General features: G+C 41.1%; 1 protein-coding gene across 1 annotated transcript in view; it reads right to left on the bottom strand.

Moving 5' to 3' along the window:
- smyd3 (SET and MYND domain containing 3) overlaps positions 1 to 25,000 on the bottom strand; it is a 98,533-nt gene that overhangs the window by 25,620 nt on the left and 47,913 nt on the right. The window contains exon 6 of the mRNA XM_071526948.1: positions 1,108 to 1,175. Coding sequence (XP_071383049.1) covers positions 1,108 to 1,175 — 68 coding nt within the window. The remainder of the gene's footprint in view (positions 1 to 1,107; positions 1,176 to 25,000) is intronic.

Genomic DNA, 25,000 nt, shown 5'->3' with positions numbered 1-25,000 from the left:
GTGACATAGAGAGAAAGAGAGAGAGAGAGAAGGAGACAGACACAGAGAGAGAGACAGAAAGAGAGTGATGGGGAGAACAGAGGTGTGGTAATCCCCCTCTCCTCAGCAAACCCCACGGTTGCTAGGCAACCCAAAATATCAATAGGCAGGGCAGGTCCTGCGAACGGGCCCATCATTTATGGATGAGTTACAACACACGCACACACACACACACATACACACACACACACACACGCACACAAACACTGACACACACAAACACTGACACATAGACACGCAATGGTTTGGCTAAGCCTTGGTAAAGCCACTGTGACCATCTGACATCTCAGCGTCGGCCAGATATACTGGCTGGGATACCTGCAGTGCGTGTGTGTGTGTGTGTGTGTGTATGTGTGTGTGTGTGTGTGTGTGTGTGTGTGTGTGTGTGTGTGTGTGCGTGCGCGTGTGTGTATGTGTGTGTGCGCGTGTGCGTGTGTGTGTAGCCATGCTAACAACATGTGCAGTGACAGGCCAAATCCCTCCCCATTCACCCGGGACTCAATACGGGGATTACAGTGCATACCGCCATGCTGCGTGTGTGTGTGTGTGTGTGTGTGTGTGTGTGTGTGTGCGTGCGTTTCGCTCCCCCATGCCAGACAAGTCACATATCAGTTGGAGTCAAATCTCTCATTTCTCCCTTCTCCCCCTCTGTCTGTGCCCCCCCCCACTTTCTTCTCTCCTTCTTGCCCAAACAGCATTATAATATTCAGTCAACATCCAACTTTCACTCTTCCTCCCTTCTTCCTGCTTCTTCAAAGCACTGTCAGATAAATAGCGAGGGGAGTGAGGAGGGTCCTGAAAGTGAGCGAGTGAGAAAGAGATGGGTGGGGAGGGGAGGCGGTATCTGGCAGATAACTCCAGAGCTGCATTTACATTTTGTGGCATTTTTGTTTTATTAGAGAGTACACAGTAGATAGAGACAGGAAGGAAGAAAGACAGAGAGACAGAGAGAGAGAGAGAGGGGTACCATGCGACAAAGGTCATGGGCTAGACTCAAACTAATGATGCATTGAGTTGTGTCCTTTTTGTGTGCGTGTGTGTGCGTGTGCGTGTGCATGTGTGTGTTACCTAGGGTACAGCCCCACTCCAATCTCTTGTAGCTCTCCGTCACTGATGGTGAAACAATTACATGTCACCTAGAGAGAAAGAAGGAGATAAAGAGTGTGAGGGAGAGAGATATACAAATAGGAAGAGGGAGACATTAAGAGGGAGACAGTGAAAGAGAGGAGGGAGGGGAGGGACGGAGAGCGAGAGAGGGAGAGAGGGAGAGAGAGAGAGAAAGAGAGAAAGAGAGAGAGAGAGAGATGATTTGTTAAATGGGCTTCAGTGAACCAACTGCACCTTTCATCATCTGTTCTGAACATTTTTATAGACGCTTGGTCCCTGCAAAGCCCCACTGGCCCTGCAGTGGAAATATGGCTTTGGTTTGCTTGCAGTGACATGGGCTTGCATTTTGGAAAATTATTGACTAGTTATTATTGAAGTGGACTCATATCTGTGTGCAACAGTTCTCTCTAGTAATTGAACAACCTGGTCATTTTTGAGCCCGGAAAACTCAAAGAACAAAGGCCTTTTGGAAGAAATGAAAATACCCAAGATGTTTTTCATAGACCGATTTAAAATTATTAAATATCTTTCATTGCTTAAATGAAACATTTTTGACAAAGTGAAATAACACGTTTCTCTTGCTACAGTAAGTAACAAGGTCCTGTTACTTGATGAAAATGAGAAAGTGAGAAAAATGATAAATTAGTATTCCTCTAAACTACTTAACACCTCTCTGTCTGCCAGACAGACAGAAGAACATATCACCTATAAAATACCCAGTAATTCCATCGGAACAGAGATGATATGAAACTAATTTATTGTCCTCAACACTGACAGATGCATGAGAGAGGGATGGCAGACAGCAAGAAGAGAGTAGAGATAAGAAAGAAAGAAAGAAAGAGGAGAGGAGGAAAAAGGGGGAGAGGAGAGAAGAGGAGATAGAGAGAAAGATGGAGAGAGAGTAATAAACAGAGAGGAACAGAGAGAGAGACAGTAAAACATGTCTGTATTAGTCAGCCTATTTAAAGTCACTGTTTACAGTCTGACAGTCGGTTTAATACATCAACTAACTGATCCCATCCAGATACACAGAGAGAGACAGAGAGAGGAGAGGAGAGGAGAGAAGAGGAGAAGACTGAATGAGAGGCCAGCAACTTAGTACTTCCAATGATGAATATATTCTAATTCGTAATAAAATTTTGCATGATGCACATTTGATAAGGTTGTGTTTATTTTGCATGCTACATGGGATCTTGCACCCAAACGATCAGGATAATGTATTATGTTATACTGTTTTGCATACTGAAAAAAAAAAAAATTGATAGATTGATTACATTTTTTCTCTGCCCCTTCAGAAATGACCACCCAGGGCAGAACCACATATTTAAAAAGTTGTGACACTGAGGAGTCTGAAACTTCCCAGAGATACATTTTCTGTTCCGATTCCAGACAGTAATATTGCTTAGCAGCGCAACTTCATTCCAGAAAGTAAAAACTGAATCATTGGAGGCTTATAAAACTTCCAGATTCTTCAATTTCACAGTTGTTTTTTGGATATTAAGTTCATAGACGTTTATTTCATTTTACTAAATCTAAAAAAATCTAAGATAAGATGAGATTTGTCTTGCACACACTGTGTCTGCTGTATCAAACATACTGTATAACATTTAGCAACAACAAGCTTATGCTTGTTCATTCACGCTTTAGGTCGTTCATACATACACTGATGCATGCACACACACAGTTCATACAGCAATGCAATAATACAATAAAAGTTACTGTGAGAGTAAATCACATCAAGTGCAATAAAAAAGTACCATAATTATAACATGCCTAAAACGTGTTTATGATGCTAGAGCTGCACTACACCAAACCAAATATCAAATCTCATCACCAAAACGTTCTGAAGCACAAATAACCAACAGTAAGGCATAACTTGAACTTTTAACTTAATGTTAGCTTCACCATAAATCAGAGCATTGTATATGTTGCATGGAAACACTGTTTTACAGTTTGCATGATTTTACCATACTGATTTATAGTAATCAGTAATTAAAGATGACTTAGATAATTGTGTTATTATTTTAAGGAAAACACACTTGCTCTCCTTTCTTCCATTCATGCCTATAAAAATGAATGATTTTGATTCGATGTCCAAAGAAAAAATATACAAACCTCCCACAATGCAGCAGGGTGGTCTGCACGATTTAAAAGACAGATTTCAATAATTTATTAATGACAGAGGCAAGCTTTCAGGAGAAAGAGTAGGAGGGGTTTTAAATGAGGGAGATGGTTTCTCTCAACTCAGAGTTTGCACAGTATTAGCTTGAATAATGAACTGTTTAAAGAAGTTGTTTGAAGGAGAGAGAGCGAGAGAGAGAGAGAGAGGGAGGGAGGGAAAGAGGGAGAGAGATGGAGAGATACTAAATGATAAAAGCGAAAAAAGCAATAAACAAACTAAAACAAAAAAATAAGCAAAAAAACAACTTCTACTGTCTTTGATCTGTCAATGACTGAGCTAGTGTTGGTAAACAAGTAAGTGTGTGTGTGTGTGTGTGTGTGTGTGTGTGTGTGTGTGTGTGTGTGTACAGGCGCATGTGTGTGTGTTGGGGGGCTCTATCTCTTCACCTCATGCAGACAGTAGATGATTAATTGTAACTTTCTTAACATTAGTATTCAGGCTGTCAGATGAAAAAGATAGAGAAAAAGATAGAGACAGACAGAGGGTGAGAGAGACAGAGAGAGAGAGAGAGAGAGACAGATAGACAGAAAGACAGAAAGACAGAGAGAAAGAACAAAACTTAAAGAGAGCAATAGACAGATGTTCCAATCCTCTCGATATTTCCACTGGAACCGGGATTCATCAAAATGATTTGATTTGAATCTGCAGTTGTGATAAACAGCAGTAGAGTGAGGCCTCATGGGAAATGAAGTTTCTTACTCTACCTATTCATCACAAAGCCGACAGGAGGGAACGTGATTACACAGAAAAACACAGAGACACACACGTCTCTCACATACATGAACACACAAAACCCCAGACAAAATCTCACACAACTACACACAAACACACACAATATCACTTCTCTTACATACAACACACACACACACACACAAAAAATCTTTCAATCTCTCCCCCCATCTCACACACACTTACACACACACTTCATTGTTATTCAGTCGCTATCATAGTCATCCATCAACGGTGCCATAAAGCATGCATAAAGATGGTGAGGACAGATAGAATACATTATATAGCATAGCAATATATTATAATTACAATACAATACATCATATTATATATAGAGTAACAATACAGTGGCCAAGGGGTCCGCTGGATTTGGGCTGCATTTCATCCCTGGTTTGGTGCTAGAAAGGCTGTAGCACTAAAACTTGGATGGTTACTATGGAGGCTAATTCTAAGCATTTTCCTTAATTATTTTTGGAAGAAACTTACTTAATTTTTCTTTTCATATTTCACATTTTTCGTAGTAGTAATAGTAGTAATGTTGATTTTTTTGTTGTGGGTGGGTGACAAATGTTGAATGAATATGGCACTGTCATATGTGCTGCTTCACACACACACACACACACACACACACACACACACACACACACACACACACACACACACACACACAAACACAAACATACACACACACACAAACAAACATACACATACACATACACACAAGCACGTGTGCACACACACACGCTCACACACACAGAAAGTGTGAATGAAGTGTGAGCGTAGATCTATTAAAGTGTTCAACTCACCCGCACAGTTTTCACCTTATTAGGAAAAGACAGAACTGGCAAATGACCAGAGGGAGAAAGGGAGGTAGGGTGGGAGAAACAGAGGGAGAGAAGAGAGGAGGGATATTTTTGAGAAAAGAGGGAGTGAGGAAGGGAAGGAGGGAGGGAGAGCAAATTTAAACAAACAGTGGTGGGGCACTCAGCTGGGCACAGGCCCCTCTCTCTCTCTCTCTCTCTCTCTCTCTCATACACACACGCACACACACTCTCACTCTCTCTCTACTGCTTTCTCTCAGGGGATGAGAATCACTCTAGCAGAACATCCACATCTGCAGAGCCGGCTGGTGAACGCCTTTCGCATCCCAAATAGACACACACAAACACACACACACGCACACACACACACACCAGCAGGCCTCTCTGGTTTACACACAAACGGTATACAAAAACATTATGAATCAATCTGTGTGTCTCTCTCTCTCCATCTGCCTCTCTCAGCCTCCTCATCTCTCTCTCTCCCTGTCTATCTCTCTCTCTCTCTGTCTCTCTCTCCATCTCTCTCTCTCTCTCTGTCTTTATGCGTCTCTCCATCTGAGTCTCTCTGCCCCTCTCCTTCTCTGGATGAAGGAGAAACAACACAATCCTTCAACAGAGGCAAACACATGAGCAGACTTGGGACATGGCCTGTTGCAGCTGGCGTTAGCAGCTGCAGAGCACTGAAATTTAAAATTGAAAGTCCTCCATAAATTGTCAATAGACACTTTGAATTTCACTTCGTGAAATTTATATAACAGAATGGAGCATTTCCAGAAAATAATACAGCAGAAATACTCAGCAGCAGGTTCTTTACTGGGGTTATGGGCCCAAATATGATTCAGCTGTGCCTCATACCACTGCCATTACCATAGTAAAGAACTAGGCTATTACTGTGTCTGTACAACAGTTACCAATGCATGCAAGTTTTCTTCAGAATAATAGTAAGTAAAAAAACAACAGGAGAAAGCAAGGCAGACTGCTAAATAGCTCTCTAGTTATCAGAAAATGGGGGATGCAGGATGTAGGCAGACGAGTAAGGGGTGTGGTGAGCAGCTTGTGATGTGGAAAAAGATCGAAAACCTATTTCCAAAACGTCAGCTTCATGTAGGGGAATGTACGACAACAAAAAAACAGCTTCATTTTCAGACTGAGGCGATATACTGTGGATTGTTTGGAAACTGTTTGGAAAATGGGGTCCAGAGTCATAAATACTAAATGGCTGTTAAATTATGTCTTGGGGAGATAAATAACCATTAAGCTGAATTTTATCATTCAATTCTACAAAAAAAAACACTATACTATTTTGTATCTCTCGCAATGAAAATATCGATATACAGTATATGACCCATCTGACCCAGAAAGAAAAGAAGAAAAGAAGAGAAAAGGGAAACCCTGGGATGGATATACTGTACATAACCAATGCGCTCACTATAACCTCCAATTCGAGCTTTGACTGCACTGTGAATATCTATGCTGGCATTAAGTATTAATGGAGGGAGGGGTAGATCAAAATGATTTCAATGACATTTTGGATACATATATATGTGGCATATTTCTAAGAGGACAGATGGGAGGCTTGGGATGGGGGATAGGGGGTCCTGTCATCTCAGATTTGAGGCATTTGATTGGTTTGCTTTGTCCTGTCATGTCAATTCAAACACTTCTGATTGGATGGTTTATCTCTTTAATGTTGCTGGAATGGGTTCAATTACTGTCAGTCTGAGAAAAACTACAAAGGCCACCAGACACAATCAAAGGCCGCATCTGTAGAGTGTGAGTTTATGTGTGTGTGTGTGTGTGTGTGTGTGCACTATTAGATGCTTTGATAAACAATTTATGACTTCATCAGGACTACGGTTCTTTTATCTCTCAAAATAGACAGGCAGAGAAACATACAGTATACTGTCGACACACAGAATTACTGTGAAAATATGGAGAGCAAGAGAAGAAAACAAGGCTAACTAACCCAAACATCCGCTAATCACTCATCTACATTGTCACATGCACACACACATTCTCTCTCTTACACTCACACACACACCTTTTCAGCAGTCTTTCTCTCACTCTCCTTGCTACTATTCTTTTACCTTTCTCATTCTCTCTTTGTTTCTTTACATTCCCATTTGTTGTACACCTTGAACTCCTCGTCACCCTCATCCACATTTTATCCTTCATTTTCCTGCATCTTTCTCACTATATATACACACATATACACTCTCAGTTGCAGCCATCCACCCCACCCGACGCCAACCCTCCCCGCCCCGAGACATGGATATATTACATCCATCTTGCTATTGGCCTCTAAATTAAATGACCTGTAAATTAGGAAAGTGTCAACCTGAAATTACTTTCCAAAATCTACCACTTGCCAATCTAAGTGGAGAAATAGGAAAAAAAAACCACAATTCATTCCTCCAGGGTAAGCAACTTTATTTTACTGTATCCATAACTCACTTGCTGGCGCACATACACACACACTTTTACAACCTGCAGACCGGCAGAATTTGCTTTTCCATGCTGTAAGATGGGAAGGATGTTCATCTGAGTAAGAGGAGAGGAGACGAGAGGAGAGGAGAGGAGAGGAGAGGAGAGGAGAGGAGAAGAGAGGAGAGGAGAGAAGGACTGAATGAGAGGGAGCTGTAGTGGAATACAAAGTAGAAAGAGAGCCCTGTTTGTTAGTCTATCTCAATTTCGGACTATGACACAGATATGCACCCACACCCTCCCTCCCTCCAACCTCCCATCCCCACATACTCATATACACACACACACACACACACACACACAGACACAAGCACTTCCCAAGAGCCTGTCTGTTTAAACAAGCGTGACAACAGCCAAAACACCTCAGGAGGAGATTGGGGGGAGAGAGAGAGAGTAAGAGGGAGAGGAAGAGAGAGGGAGCGAGAGGGAGGGAAAGAAGGTGGAAGAGAGGAGGAGCGAGGAGAGGGGTGGAAGTCGGGAGTTAAGAAGGAGGAGGGGAAGGAAGACAAAACCAAGGAGAATGGAATGGTAGAAATTAGGACGGGGGAGAAGAGAGGGGAGGCAGAGAGATAGGGAGGGAAAAAGGAGGGAAGGAAGGAGGGAGGAGGAGAGTGGAGCAGAAGTGTGTATAAACTCGTTAGTAAACTCGTTAGCAAAGTTGTTGAGCGTGAACGAGAGCAGGCGGGCTGAATTAGAGAGGTGCACCCTGGGAAAACATTGAGCAGAATATTGAGTGGAAGGACACAGGAGGGAAAAACAGCTAAAAGCCGTGGTTTTCAAAACTGTGGCTCGGGAGCCAAATGGGTTGCAGGGTTGATCTTTAAAGGATTACACCAAGTTTTGGGGAAATTAGCCTCTTGGTCAATTTTGGCTACCTGTTAAGTGATGAAAACATAGACATCAAAATCACCCAGTAGTTCCAAGTCCCAAGTCGTTCACTCTGGTAAAATGAGAACAGTTCTTAAGTTAAATGGTAATTCATCTTAAATTATATGATGCAAAGTCTGGCAGTTTGCTTAAGAGATAAGTACAATTTATACAAAGTGTGATACAAAAATGTTTTGAACTACCAGGGACTACTTCCCTATTTCCATAGGAAGTAAGTGTGTGAGGCAATGGGAGACTGTGTACAGTTGGAAATCACTGTGCAGAGGATGAAAACGTGGTTGCTCACTGAAGTAGCTCCAAAAGTAAACCTGGCTACATCAGCTATATTGAAAATGTATGAATCTACAGGCAATATAGTAAAAAATACAACTTGTTATTACTAAAAAGGTCAGTCTTTTACTTTGGATAACACTAGTCACATACTATCAGTCAATGCACTGTATGCTTAAAGAGTTAGGATGGAGCAATGGAGATGATCTACCAAGGACACATGGATTTTGGTGTCTTTGGTGTCTATGTGCTCATCACTTAACAACGGTTAAGTTGATCAATGGGCCGATCTCCCAAAATCTCAGTGTATTCCTTTATGTTCTGCTACCCTTCAGTACAACTCAGCAGCCACATTTCCACATCAGGACCTTGGGATGGGAGTTGCTGGGGCCAGATGAAGAATTATTAGTTAAGTGGAGACTGTAGATCAGCTAAAGTCAGAATTATATACTGTGCATACTAGCACTGGATGACACCATATTGGAAACCAGGCTAATGTAGTCAGTTGCTATTGCTGCATTTACATCCATAGGCTACGTGGAAAGATATTAGCCACATTACCCAACTCAACTACATTAGCTGCATGGTTTCCCTTTGTTCTGTCCATTAGTCAGAATAGCTTCATTGAATCACTGGTCAGATCATCTCTCGAGTCATTACAGCCCCAATTAGTTATAAGAGGCTCTGAGTCACTTCACCAAGACATCAGTCACACACTGGAAGACGTCACAAAACAATGTGGTCTTTATTAAGAATCAAGTCTGTACTTTCTGTACTTGTTCTCTCCCTCTATTTACGTCTGCCTGCCTCCTTCTCTCTGTTGTTCTCTCTCTTTTCCTGTCTCTCTCTCTCTCTCTCTATCTTCCTAATCTTGTTCTCTCCTTCCCTTTCTGCAGTGCCAGCTGGTAGGGAGAGGCAGAGTAATATCTGTTAAGTGATCATCCGTTTACACTGCATACCTTGTCTCCATGCACATAACTGCCAACACACACACACACACACACACACACATTTACACACAGTTATAGAGCACTAGGGAGAGAGAAAGAAACAGATGGAGAGAGATACAGTAGAGAGAAAGATTTTATGAATTTGAACCATTTTTTTTTTTGTACACCTGAACACAGTCTTTAAATCTTACTAAGGGTCCATCAGGGCCCTGTGTTGAAAGGATACATTATTATTGAAGAATATAGAATAAGTTCATGGAAAACAGAGATCCAGGAGTTGACAGACATTAAATAAAATATCTGGATCTACATACAATAAGCACTTCTTTATGACTTTAATGTTTGGACATGAATCAGGACTAATGTACATAGCAAATGACATTACATTACATACAGTACGTCGGTGTGTTTAGAGACACACACACACACACACACACACACACACATACACACACACCACACATACACCCAATATACTGTATATAAGCCCACACAGACAGACAGACACACATACACAAACTTCTGTGGAATATAGAATTCTAGTATGGAACACCTAAGATGTGTTTGGACATTTGTACACACGTTTACACATACACAAGTAAATCACACACACACACACACACACACACACACACACACACACACAGGACATGCACACAAATTCCCCTGTCTCATTCGCACGCATACACACACCATTAGCCCCAGGCTGTGTGTAATCGAACAGGAGATTGCTTCCTGCTCTCTAATGACTCATTTCCATGGTGATACCCAATCATCTCTGAGAGAAATAGAAAAGAAAGCCATCATGTGTTTTTGTCAAGTTGGCAAATTCTCGGCTGATGAGCTTGTAAGCTGCTACACATGTACGCGCACGCACACACACTATGTATAGCTATAAATGCAGACCACAAGCATTCATGTATGCAAGAACATAGAACATATATCACACACACAGAAACACACACACATGCACACATGAAAGTGTGTATGTTCTTGGTTGTGCTCCACTATATTACCTCTTAACGTTTCAGCCACATCTCCATTTCACAGCTAATGGAAACACTGTGTGTGTGTCTCTGTGTGTGTGTCAAAAGTTATCTCTCTCTCTTTTTCATCTTCCCCATCTCCTTCCACTGTAAATCATCTAATAGAGCAGAGATACATATGTATTTTGGGCATGGGAAGTGAACAAGTTAAGCTTTCCCTCCATAATGACTACCATTAAGTGGATTTGGTGCCATTTAGCAAGGCACCTAATCCACAACTGCTGTAGTGAAGTGGCTCAGTGGCCAATAGCAGAAGACTGTGGTTGTACTGAGTAGTTCCCACGTACGAAAGTGTCTAACTCTGTGAGTGTGAAGCAATTTGTTGACCGGTCAACCCTCCCTGGGTAAAGGTTATTGGCCAAGTCAGGCTATTGATCATTGGTAGTATGACCCACCAAGCAACTATACACACCAACCTACTAATCAGGGCCAACTGACCTACTTTACATGTGAACTTACTGATCGTTGGCAGTGTGACCGACCAACCTTTTATACAAGCCGGCCTAATGATCGCTGGTAATGTGACCACTCACAACCCCCTCTCAGCCTCCTGCTGCTTTCCAGCCATCCCATCATGCCTTGCAACATGACCTCTGACTCCTTGCTCTGCGGCAGAATGACAGAACGCTGATTTTCAAAACATGGCTGCACACACCAACTCAAACACACACACAGATGCATATATATATTTATATATACAGTAACTCCTAGTTGAGCATGGCCCGCAGCTGAGTAGCACACAGTAGCACGTATTACAGCTGCTTACATGACCTACAAGGTCGATCTACTCTTTCTGTTTCTCTCCACTCAGCCTCCTGCATACTTTTTTCTCTCTACCATTTGTCTTCATTTCTCTCTCTTTCTCTCTTCTCTCCAATTCGGCCTCTGCTTCTGTCTACTTCTTTCTCTGGCTTTCTTTTGCTTTCTCATTCTCTCGCCGACACACACAGTAAGCAGTGAAATTTAAGGGCAGAGTACCATCTGTTCCTCATCTCTACTCTTCTAGCCATCTAGCCACAGAAAAAAAGGAAAGCATGAAAGAAAGGGGTGAAGTTAAGCAAAACAGAGACAGTCTGGAGGCAGGCTGAAGGAGGAGAATGGAGGTGGGTAAGATAAAAAGAAGGGCAGGTTATTGTTTTCGCAGCAGCATTCTTTGTAGGAAATCGTTTTTTGCTGCATGACTGCCCAGCCGTAGTCTGACTCAAAGGATGTTTCACGGGGGAATAGCGATTTCTCCTTCCACTCTGAAGGCAGCAGTCCGTCAGCTCTGATTGGTTTTTCCTCCATCCCTCCTTGCTGCACCCATAACTTGCTTCTCACATTGCAACCACTCTCCTTCTGTACCCTAGGTGAGTGCAAAGGCAATCAAAGGCTACTGTACATACACATGACATCCATCAACCCCCAAGTTTTGAATGCCACCCTGCATTGTGGAGAAATACAAACACTGTGGATTTTTAACTCTTAATTTCCACTCGACAATGGCTAAAACAAAAGTGTAAAGGTCCGGATATGCAAAAACAGCACAGCAGTAACCACAACATTCAGTCAGTTGAGATAATGTACTTTTCAAGCACATTTCTATTTCAAGCACATATCTTTTGCCATGAAAAGGATCTCACATCCAATAGAAAAAGCATCACTTTTTAAAATAAGACCTGAAAATTAAGGGGAAGGAACCACTTCTAATCCAAAATGTCAACTATTCTGTCAACTATACAAGCAAAGATTCACATAGATACAAATGTGTGCACAGTGTAGGCATTGCATTTTGAGTGGATATACAATGTTGCATGTGAAATAGTATATTTCCCCTCGAAATGTATTTCCCAATGTGCCTGTATTCCACATCATTTGTACACATTTTGATGTATTCTTGAATACATAATGTTCTTATTGCATTAGAAGTACAGTAGTTCCCCGCTGTTTATTGTTCTAGTATTTTGCCTCTTGGGAGCCCTTCTCTACACCCTTCATGGTTGCAGATAAAATTTGACTTTACAGCAGTTTCAATTCATATTATTGAAATTATTATTTGAGGATCTATAAGTTCCAACCCTGAAACATATTGCTGTGTCCATCTCTTTTATGTTTGTGCCCTTTATTTTGGTTTCACAGATTTTAGTCTGTGCTCCTTTGAAGCACTCTGACATTTACTTTAAATTAAAAAATATGTTACAAATGAAATATATTAGCATTCCAGATGGGGTGCTGTGCCGCAAAACATCCTTCCTCCCTGTTCATCTTACTGACATGCTGTTCCTGGAGAAGATAGGAAGAGGTTGCACCTGGGAGATAGAGGATGTTTTAGGACACATGTTGAGGAGCAGCCAGTAGGGTGTGTGTCTGTGTGTTTTGGTGTGCTGTAACACAGAGATAGGCAGACTCACAGCCAGACTAAGTTTAGCCCAAACATTCAATGCTCCAATTCTTTCATACAACACACACAAAACAGTGGAGACACAGAGAAAGTTGTTTATCTCGTCAATGGTGACAAGCTCTTATCTTGTCCTAATTTGGCAACCAACCACGACACTGTGTGTGTGTGTGTGTGTGTGTGTGTGTGTGTGTGTGTGTGTGTGAGCGCGCACGTGTCTTTGAGCTCAAAGAGGTGTGGGAAAGACTGCATGTGAGAAAGAACAATGGAAAAAAGCATGTGGATGTGTGAGTCTGAGACAAAAAGGGTGTGTGAGTGTCATAAATAAATCCTAAAATACCTCATTGTATGTGTCCATGTGTGTTTATGTGTGCTGATGTATATCTGTTTAGAATATGCACAGATGTTGATCCCAGGTGAAAAACAAAGCTGTTTCTGTCTCTCTGTGTGTTTGTACGTGTGTCTGTGAGTGTGAAAGTGTGTGTGTGTGTGTGTGTGTGTGTGTGTGTGTAGGTGAGACAGGAGACGGAGCGAACGTGTTATGTCGGCTTCATGATCAGATAATGGATCATGTGGTTAGTGGTTCATGTCCTGGCACACACACACAGACACGAATGCACACACACACACAGACATGAATGCACGCGCACACAGAAAGAGTTACTCAGTGGTCTATAGCTCAATGGCCCACAAAAGCTCTCTCTCTATCAAAGGAAAAGTAATCTACTGCAGATGAGTGTGTGTGGATACAAGTTAGGGGGACGATTCACTTTCACTCCAACTCAATTCAAAAATTTAAATAAGTAAAGATGAACTGGAATTCACATAGTGACAGAGCCGTCATTCTTCTACAAGAATGACGGCTTCACTGAATGTGAAGCCCTCTCTAGAGTGCAGAGTTCACTGGTACTGACAGCGGTCAAAGGACTGCACCACTACCTTCAGTGGAAAATACTGTGTTCAGATTCTTTTAAAGTGGAAATCATCAAAATCCTCCTTTGCTTTGGCACTACACTTTCTAAAAATCACTTGGCAATCAAACAAGTGTGGCCAGTACTGTGACATTTTGTTCCTTGGATTTTGTGTTGAAGAAGTTTTTAGTTTCTGTAGCTACCAATCTTTTCTTTGTTCAGCCATGGTGGCTATCGCTGCTCATGCTAACTACCCAGTTCTTCTTCTATTTACTTCAAACAAATCACTGTTGCTGCTGCTGGAAAGGCAAAATGTTTAGTTATATAAAACGGTGTGGATTATTACTTTAAGATGGTCGGTTGGACCATCAAAGCAAAAATAAACTCACAATATAATAATAAAGAAGGGGCAATTCCAAACTATGGAACCACATGGGTCATTATCCGGATCACAGGCAGCACAAAGATATCTCTAACTGTACCGATTCACATGGCTGCCCACAGTACCACTCCAGAAGCCCTGCTGCCCAATCCCAACCAACCAGCATTGGAGAGGAAGTAAAAAAAAATGTAGCTCTCTGACTGGAGTGTGCATGTCAATCAAACCAAAGAAACGCACACACACACGCACACATGCACTGGATCCGGGACTTGCATGAATGGTTTGCAAGCAACCGAACCTATCCTTTTGACATTACCTGACAGACAGAGAGAGAGAGAGAGACAGAGAGGGACAGAAAGACAGCCGAGAAGAGGAAGTGAAAAGAACATACTATATGACAGTTAAAGAGAAAGACAGTTGAGTTTCACGGGTGAAAAATGAAAATACAACAGATTTATTCCATAGCCTTAGAGTAATCAAGTTTTGTGTACATCAGCAATGTTGACAATGAGACTGAGTATTTCTTACACCTTTCACTTTGCCTTGAAAATCCCCAATAGACTTAAAACTGTTGCAAAACTGAATGCAGTTAGACTATATAATCTGTATTCAAAACCCTACAGAGTGCATCTCTGTGAGCCCAATCCCTTTCAAATCTCCCGCACTGAAACACAACACAACAGATGAAGAGGTAGAATTTTCTTGTTTATCGACAACAAACATCCCCTCAACCTTGCAAGCTTTCTCTCATCATCAAAACCTCCACATGAAAGAAAACTCAATTTCCCATAAAGCCTTAGTCTTTGCTACTTCCTGTTTGAAGTTTGACTGACAGGTTGCATCTCTGGAGACTCCCAACAGCCATGGGGACAGATTTCAACACCATGCTCTGGAGACTGCATGAACACGCACACACGCACACACACACACACACACACACACACACACACACAAACGACCCGGCTCCAAAACCTGTCCATCACTTTAAATGATGTAGAAAACAATCTCTGCCTGTGTGTGTGTGTGTGTGTAAAAATAGTCCCCTTTCACACAGAAGTTTACTGCTAGTGGGTAACGCAAATTCCATTAAGGGTTACCAGAGAAACTCATCATAAACAACAATGGCGGACAGCATAAACAAAACTTCTGCAGCGTACCTCAGTGTTCAAACTCAAAAGACAAACAGCCACAACAAAACAGAGGAAACAGTAGATTTGTACGAGGGGCCAACTTTTTCTAGTGGAGTGGATAGCACTTTCATATGCAGTAGACACTTTTCTGCCGCTGACTACTCAACCTGCGGTACACGAGTAAAGGCTGATGCTATTCCCAGCCTTTTCCTTGACAGTTGGCATTTGAGAGGGCAAATGCTCGCTTGAAAGCAACATCAGAGGAAAAAAGTTTCTGTGATGCTGGAGCTCAAGCAGAACACGACTATGTGAGCCATCCACCAGCATGTGAGAGTATTAGCCTATTGCTAACGAGCAAAATGTCACCAGCGTGAAGAAAACATCAGTGCAAAACACACACAAAGTTTGTTGGCTCTGCCAATACCAATGGCAGAAATCTAATGAAGTAGGCAAGGCATTGAAAGGCGTTGCTCCATGTAGCTTCATCACCTTGATCTCAGAGCTATACACCAGGTCCATCTCTGATAGAGAAATCACACAAGCCATCACCAGGCTCTGGATCCTGACTGAGCGAGTTATTCACCGTGTCAAGTAATACCACATTTGGGACTGCTACATACCACTGAGTCATTCTGGGTCTGAAGAACAAATACGGTTCAACGGCTGTCTTATTGCCTATTATCAAGGACCAATGATTCTTAATGAGTAGATTTCATACAGTCGTCTCTGCCAGTGGAGTAAATAAAACTTACAAAGTAAAAAATACAAAAGTTACTAAAAGTTCAGGAACTGTAATTTTGAAGTACATTAGCTTTGAAGAAAAGTTAACATGCTCATGGTCCTTCAGAGAGCTCAAGCTCAGTTTTACATGCGTATAGCGTCGACACCGTCTGCTGTGTTAATGTTATCATCTGTCCTATCTCGTCCCTCATTTGATTTCTCACTGGTGACGTATTTAAATGATCTCTGAAGCTACCAATAACAAGCTGTTTGGAGGATAAACAGCTACCACTGTTGTTGCTGTTGGATGTTTGATTGACATGTGTTCCCCCAGAGGGTCTGAGACCCATAATAGAGATTTAGGCAGCTCACTGGGGATTGCGCCATTGGCTGTATGTATTACAGAGCTGGCCCCAGGCCATACATATACCGAGTTTGGACACAGAATTTTTTGGTAGCAACCACGTTAGGTCGGTGGTGGTTGCTAAGTAACTGGTGATTCTACTCCAATTAATTTTTAAAATACTGGGCATTTTACCATCATGTTGTTATGGGGGGCATTGCAACATGCAGGCAACAGTATCCAAGGCTTGGTAAAACGTAACATTTTTAAGGTTACGCATATTTACTATCATGCAATGTGCAGTTTATGGCTATTTGCTGAATTTTTATGCAGCTCCTCGCCTCCCCCTCTCCATTATGCAATTTTCCTGCCTCCCTTCCTGCTCTCTTGTCATCAATTTCTTTCTACAATCCCTGTCCTCCACCTTCTTTTTTCCAACACTGTATCAGACTGAATTCTTCTTTCACTCTTCTCCTCTGTCCACCTCTCCTTCCATTACCCTCACTCTCATTCTAAACCCCTGTTCAACATACCTTGTTCTACCGCCCTTCTTTTACCCCCCACTCCAACCACACATAATAATAATAATTATACTAATACTACATTTTATTTGCATAATACATTTCAAAGACCCTACTGTCCAACACCAACTGCCACATATATACCAGCACTGTCCAGTTAGTTGTAGCGATAATGGCTCTAATATGGGTGGATGTAGAGAGAAACAGGTAGAGTGTAAGGCCTGTGGTACTATGATTACAGTATGACTGACACACATACACACACACACACACACACACACACACACTTAAACACAACAGTAATGGGTAATGGCATCATTACTATGATGACTATTGATTAAACACTATCTGCACCATAAAAACACCATTATCATTACAACAGAGTCTACTGAAAATGCACATACATGCAGACATACGTACACACACACACACACACACACACACACACACAAATGTACAAACATGCACTTGTATGAATGCATGCTTGTAATGTTTAGGTGAATACAGACAAATGTGCGTATATCCACTCACACAAAAACACATACACAAACAGGCACACAGATAATTGGATGAGCATTTGACCTTTAACCTAAGGGTCATCCTGGAGTGGGAGATAATTACAGTTTTATAACCTCAGGGATTATGTGTGTGTGGTGTGTGTGTGTGTGTGTGTGTGTGTGTGTGTGTGTGTGTGTGTGTATGAGCAAGCAAGTGAGAGACAGACAGAGAGAGAGAGAGAGAGAGAGAGAGAGAGAGAGAGAGAGAGAGAGAGAGAGAGAGAGAGCATATACATCCCAGCAATAAAAGCGGCTTATGTGTGTGTGCCTGTGTAAATGCATTTCTGTGTGCACAAGCATGTGTATACATCTGTGCATGCATGTACACACTATACAACAATGGAACAGATGGGTGTACAGTGTATATATGTTGCTTCCCCACTGTTATGAGGTTGACTTCCTGGTCAGGGTGAAGTGGATTATGGGATTTGCGGTTCTGAGTGGAGGATAAGATGACTATAGAACTCCATAAAGGGATTATAGATGAGAACTCTCTGCCTTTCTCTGCCTCTGTCTTTTTCTCTGTCTCTAGCTGCTTCTAGTAATCCATGTCTTCTAAACCAATGAAGCATAACGCTAGAGAAGATAAAACTCCTCTTCTCTATCTTTCCTCTCTGCTCTCTCTCTTCTTCTCTTATCCACTTTACTTATGAAGGAAAAATAAGGATTATTTTAGCCTTCACCTATTTTGTTGTTGATGTCCACAATTTTCATCTCCAATTTGATAATTTTTTAAGAGTTTTTGCATTACTACCACAAGTTTCTTTTTGACTATTGAATCTGATGCATTGCACAGGTCAAGCTGACCCAGCTAGGTCACCTGGGTTCTTTGCTGTATCTTTTAAATCAATGTATTTTATCATTCAATATCCTGTTCTTGAAGCTCACAAATAATAATCTTCTTTTCTACTATTACTTTTAGAGTAATTATAGCTTTTGCATTATTACCCCAAATGATCCATTTACATTCTCTATGGAATTTGATAGGGGACTTTTATCTTTATCAATTTTTACAGTCAGGAACATGTTTTCTGTGGACAACACTTTCTGACATGTGATGTAAGAATTTCACAACCCTGCACATCCCTTACTATAGTGAGAAACAAATCTGTCATAAACTACTAGTGATAAAGCTGCTGTGGATGTATTGTTGACCTAACTAGAATAGAATAGAACAATTAACAAGTTTAGAGATTTAAAATGTTTTGACAGGCACACTTAAACCTAATAGAACCCATTATGGTAAATGTGGGAAAATGGTACATTTCCCAGTTAATGTGAGTGGAAAATGCTCGTCACACCACGAGCTACCTAGCTATTATGAGCATTCTGAATTCTCAATTGTGTGATCCAAACAGCTGAAATAGGCTAATTATTTTTAACAACAATAAGATAGTAATTAATAAGATAGTAAGCTTTGATTTGAAATAATCACGTATTTGTGAATATGGGCCAAAGTTATGTATTCTATGAGTTTGAACGGGCGGCACGTTCTCCCTGTGTTTGCGTGGGTTTCCTCGGGGTGCTCTGGTTTCCTCCCACAAACTAGAATAGAATAGAATAGATTAGAATAGGTTATGTATTAAAGGGTTAAAATCGCTAGTACTATAGAATACTAAAATATGCTAATAATAATACTACCCTATCATCTACCATTTATTCTCTTCCCCTTATACTTGCATGCTCTCTCACTCACTCACACACACACACACACCCCTCTGTGTGTGTCCTTCACAGAACAGAGACCCTTAATTTAACCCAGGTCATTAGCATTGAGACACGCAATCAGGAAATTAGCATAATAGATACAGTGTTAATATGATAAGCTTCCTTTAAAGAAAGGACACATGAATCTCGGAAATATTTTAGCTACAACCGCAAAAACCCAACATTAGCATGACACACAGCTGCTGTGACGCGAAAACAATGAATCAAAAATGTTGTCAATTTTGACTTGAATTTCGGTCTACTGTGATAATGAAGACAGTGATTTACAGGGTGATACATAGTTGAAAAATAGAAATGAAATCAACTGAACATCAGCTGGAACCTTATCTTGCTTCACCTCGTCTGTCTTTTGTCTCTTCTTCTCTCTCTCACCGTATGTTTGCCTCAGTGTGACCTTGTACCTTATATAGACAGTGTGTATGCCCTTGTGGGTGCATCCATAAGTGTGTCCATGCAGCTTTTACATGAGTGTGTGTGTCCATGTGTGCCTGTATATATGGATAGTAGACTGTGTGTGTGTGTGTGTGTGTGTGTGTGTGTGCGCGCGTGTGTCTGCATGCCTGAGTGTGTAATCTGCAGTAGTGTAATGTAATCTACTTTGATTTAAAACCCCGTGTTTGTTTCTTATAGTGATGAAGTAGTGCCTTAGGCTATATATGCGCATGTGTGTGTATGTGCGAGTGTGTGTGTGTGTATACACTATAGTGATAAAGTAGTGCCTGGGCCAATGGAAATTACCCTCATCCATCTCCCACACTGCACATGCGTACACACACACACACACACACACACACACAGGCTCTGCACTAGATGGACAACAGAGTGAGCAGATGCTGATATAATGGCAGTCCAGTCAACTACTGGAGTCCAGCACTTTGACAGATTCTTGATGGAATAAAAAAGGCTCTAAAACAATATGTAGGCCTTGTGATGCTAAAACTATCAACTGAAACCAATATTAATTACTTTCATCCAAACAATTTTTAGACCATGACACACTGAAGCTCTCCAGTGAAACGAATACTGAGGGAAAAAAAAAAGGTTAAAGCCTACGTTTACCCTACATTCAGCCAGAACGCAAGATCAAATAAATATTTAGAGGGGGCCTGAATGTGTGCAAAGTCAATGGAAGGAGGCAAAGGGAGCAGGGAAGGAGCGAGATGGACGCTACTTCGCTCTAGGTGGTAAGAACTAAGGCAAAGAGGCGTCTGCTCAAATCCAAATTTTAAGTATTTGTGTGTGAAAGTAATTGTGTGTGAAAGCCAATCAGCTTCATGCAGGACTCTATCCAGGCGTACATTTCTCCTCCCAAAGTAATTACAGCAGAAAAAAAGTCCATTAGGTATTTGTGTTTAGAAAATCTAAATTCCCCAAAGACATCGGCCATGCTGGCTGCCAATCCAGACACAAAAGTATAAAAAAAACGATCCATCCCCTCTCCCTTTCCCTCAAAAGCCCATGTGCCGCCTACTTCCCCAGCCCCTCTCCCACTGCCCTCCCCCTCTCTCCACGACTGCTTCTCATGCCCACAAAATCACACAATATACAGAGAAAGGTTAAAACTGTGGGTGTCCTATCTCTTTAATTGTTTTAATCCCTTGAATTCTGTGGTTACTTTGTCAGAGGAGACGGACTGAAACTGAGGAAAGAACAGAAAGAAAAAGTAGTGGCCAGTGTCCGTGTGACAGCTGTGACGTTTGTCTAAAATGAGCTGGGGATTCAACCAAGTTATAGGGCATATTCTCACATTGTTACAGTCTGTTGTAGATTCTAGGGCTTTTAAGGCAGAAAATAAATCAGCTTACTGAACTTTGTGGGGAATACGGTTGTCTCCTCATTCCTCACCTTTGAAAAAATAAGTCAAGAAAGATCTCAGCCATCACCATTAATCCTAATGGTTGTGACTATAAGCCATTGACACCATTACAAAGAACACTAAGTTGTATGACAGCTCCTCTGGGCAAGGAGGCCTAATGACTATTCAATATCGTCGGGAAACTCTTTTTGGGTTCAGGTTTTGTAGATAAAAATGTCTGCAGTGTTATTAAATTGTCCCCAAGTCAAAGTCATCCAATATATAAATACTTGGGTTTTTTTTTTACCTCTTACATGAACTACAGAGCTATGGTTTTACTTTCCAACAAGCATAGGGCTTGTGTAATTATTAAACTGTAAGCGACATTTCATTATTCATCATCTTAGTTGTTTGTGTGTGTTCTCTATAGAAATGCTGTCCCATTTATAATTCATGTGATCCAACTTATTTATTAAACGCACACAGAATGCAACAAATAGAACTAACCTACTACTGATTGTTACCCTGGGAGAGAGAGAGCTATGTCAGCACAACACACACACACACACACACACACACACATACACACACACACACAGTCATGCTAAAACAAATAAAGCATTCTCTTGAGAGACATTCACACATGCTTGCAAATCTGTGTGTGCGCACGCACAGTGTCAAGCTAAAACAATAAAACATTATTTTTAGACACACACACACACACACACACACACACTTTCAGAGTAGTTAATTAGTGAAACTTCATGGCTGATATTTTTGTCTCAAGAACAAACTATGAGCCCCAAGGGCAGAAAAGAGAGTAAGAGAAGTAGAGAGAGAAGAAAAATAGAGAAGTAAATATAGGGAGAGAGAGAGAAAGCATGGACCAATGAGAAGAGAGAAAAGAGATGGAGACAGAGAAAACAGTTAGAGAAGGAAAAATAATTGAGGATAGTGAGTAAGAGAGAAAACAGAATAACCAGACTGAGAAAAAGAGTAAGAGATAAAGAGAGATCACAATGATCATAAGAGCTACTAAATGAATAGCAGCAGAATTATCCAATTAGCTTATAGTAGATACCTTTAGAGGATCATTACCGAGTTAAACCAGGACAACTTCTTCTCCCACCTACAAGTTTTTAGAGCAGTATTTTGTCATTAACAAATCACTGTGATAATACATTATTACCTTAAAATTGAAGGATACTAATGCTAAATATAAAAGCATTCTTCATTTGGTCCAGCCTGGTGAGGTACAAGGGTGACAGCTAACCGATCAGTGTAATCAAATCAGAAACCTTGTGATCAAAGCTTTCATACCGCCAGTCTTCAGGCTGCCGGCACCATATGGAGCTTTCATAAGGACGGCATCTCTCCAGCAAACGCTTTATAATCTATAGGAAAAAGATCCAAGTAAGAACCCAGAACTCAGCAACTGTATCAAAGACCAACCAGATGAATCCATACCATCCCCCCCCCCCCCCCCCCCCCGCACACACACACACACACACACACACACACACACATACCCAATGTAATGCGATTTTGACCATATGGTTCCACTGCTCAGTAACAGTAATGCTAATTTTCACCTATAAGTCCAAAAAATATACATGAAAACCTTAAGCTGTCCCACTTTATATGGCATTCCACATTTATTGAACTCACCCTACCTCATGCTGTTGAAGGAACACATCATCATTTAGAATTTTACCATCAAAATTCATTCCTTGCCCGGCACTTGTCTGTTTCTTTGGTACTTGGAGCGATACTGTGGGAAAAACACGAATAGGCAGACATAAATCCACATGCACAAACACACTCTGACTCGTACATAACCCTAACACACACACACACACCTCACAGGCATCTTGTGTCACATCAGAGCAGTGATACCTCCTCTAAGTCTATCCCTTCTGAGAGAGAGAGAGAGAGAGAGACAGGTTTTGTTGGACTGTCTGTGTGTGTGTGTGTGTGTGTGTGTGTGTGTGTGTCTATTTAAGTCTCTGTGCGTGTGTGTGTGTGTGTGTGTGTGTGTAAGCTTGTGTGTGGGTAACACTTCAGTTCTGCTGAACTAGACACAGAAAGGTCAGTGAACACTTTCATCTTCTCTCTCTTTCCCTTCTTCCTTATCTCTTATCACTCCCATTTCAAGTCCTACATCATTAGTGTGTGTGTGTGTGTGTGTGTGTGGACTACCCTAGCCCAGAGCTTTCTGAATTACTTCCCACTTTCATGGACCTTCTGACCTTTCAACCTACACACACTCACACACGCAGGCATGCACACACACACACCCCCACCCCGCCAATAGTATTAATAGACAGGAGGAATACCAAAAGAGATGGCTTAATTAGCCCACATGTAAACACACACACACACACAAAAGGTTGACATTCCATCACATGGGTTAAATCTATAGCAAAAATATCCTGACCCTTCACAATCTGTGTAATCAGAGGAGAAATCAAACAGGACTGAAAAGCAATAACAGTTTTAATTTTGTAAATAGCTTCTTACCATCTATTTACAAATCATTCACACATTTAACCTTTTAAAGTATTTTCCTATTTAGAGTGACTTGCAAACAGTAAGGTAAGACAAGATTCAAGAATCATATTTGCAAACAGTCTTATAAAATGCAAAGGACAACAAATTAGAAAATACAAGAGAGAAAACTAAAAAGAAAGAACAATGTTTTTTGTCTTCTCATCTCATGTACTTTTCTCTCTAATCAGATAAACTCAATGAGCTTTGGTCATGATTGGTCTCCGGAGACACCAATCAAAATGTCAGGGGCATCACAACCAATCAACAGCTGACTTCCACTGGCTCGTTAGGAGTGGAAAATGGTCTCATTACGAGAAGAGGAAATTAGCTTTGAGTTCTCTCGGTTGATTGGCTGACAGAGGATGTTAAGCGGTATTGACTGGCTGTCAGAGTCAGGGGGTGTGAGCTGTGCTGATGAAACAGGTAAGAGGAGGTAATGAATAGCACCTTTGTTCTCTGCTAGCTTCTAATGGACTCTACTAATGTCCACTAACCTGCACACTTAAAACCAATACACACTGTTTCTTACAAAGCTGCTTTTGACAAATGAATGACACACTCTAAAAAAAAAAAAGGCTCTATATTCCATTCAATTCATCTCACAGCACAACAAGGACAGCACAGTGATAACAAGTTGCTGTTGGACACGTGCACGTTTAAAGTAAAAAGATCAGAGATCAGTTAAACACGCACTTGGCAATTTCACACATGGCAGCAAGGTAATTTTAGGTCTTCAGTACTCAGAAATCATGTAACAGAAATCCTGTATTATGTCAGTAAACCAACTTTACCAACTCTGCTGGTCTCTGATGCTTAATACCAAAGGAAACCAAGGGGAAAAGAGACAAAACATCCAACAATGGTGAGTCCAGCTTCCTCTGCTCACTGCTGTTTGGGAGACTTCCCACCAGTGTCCATACCTGACACCAGAATTTCATTTGGACAAAAAGGACGTATCTTTAGGGCCTAAATTAGGGGGGGGATGTGACATTCTTCTCTGTTGCAGATTTAGACTGATAAGACAGGTGTATTTTTATATAAAAATATTGCCTATAGTGCAGGTTTAAAGTGCAAAGAAATACAGAATGAATAATAATATATAGTACCAAACAGAAGCTACTGTATGTGGCTGTAATAATATTTTACCATCTTACAATCCTTGCTATTTAGAGCCTATCACAAACCTTTGGTGCTTTTGTGGGCTACACAGAAGTGTTTCCAAAAATGTTCTACAGATACAAGTGTTATTGCAGGATACAGGTACTTGGTTAGTGTTGCTATCAGTCTGTTTTCTGTCTTATGCCTGGTTAGCATTACAAAGTTATCAATTTTAATTTATACATGTTGAAATGTTGAAAACAATGGAGGAATTAAAACTTGAAGTCCATATTAGTAAGTTATTTTTGCAAGTTGTAATTCTTATCATTTTGTCAGTGTAGAATCATCTGTGGCTTTTTTTAATGGCAGTGC

This window comes from Centroberyx affinis, unplaced genomic scaffold (assembly GCF_046629955.1).
Source record: "Centroberyx affinis isolate AG114_WGS23_722 - 3 ecotype Tasmania unplaced genomic scaffold, CSIRO-AGI_Caff_v1 ptg001482l_1, whole genome shotgun sequence".
NCBI lineage: Eukaryota > Metazoa > Chordata > Actinopteri > Beryciformes > Berycidae > Centroberyx > Centroberyx affinis.
The sequence above is the reverse complement of the archived record's forward strand: the minus strand, read 5'-3'. Positions and strand labels throughout refer to the sequence as shown.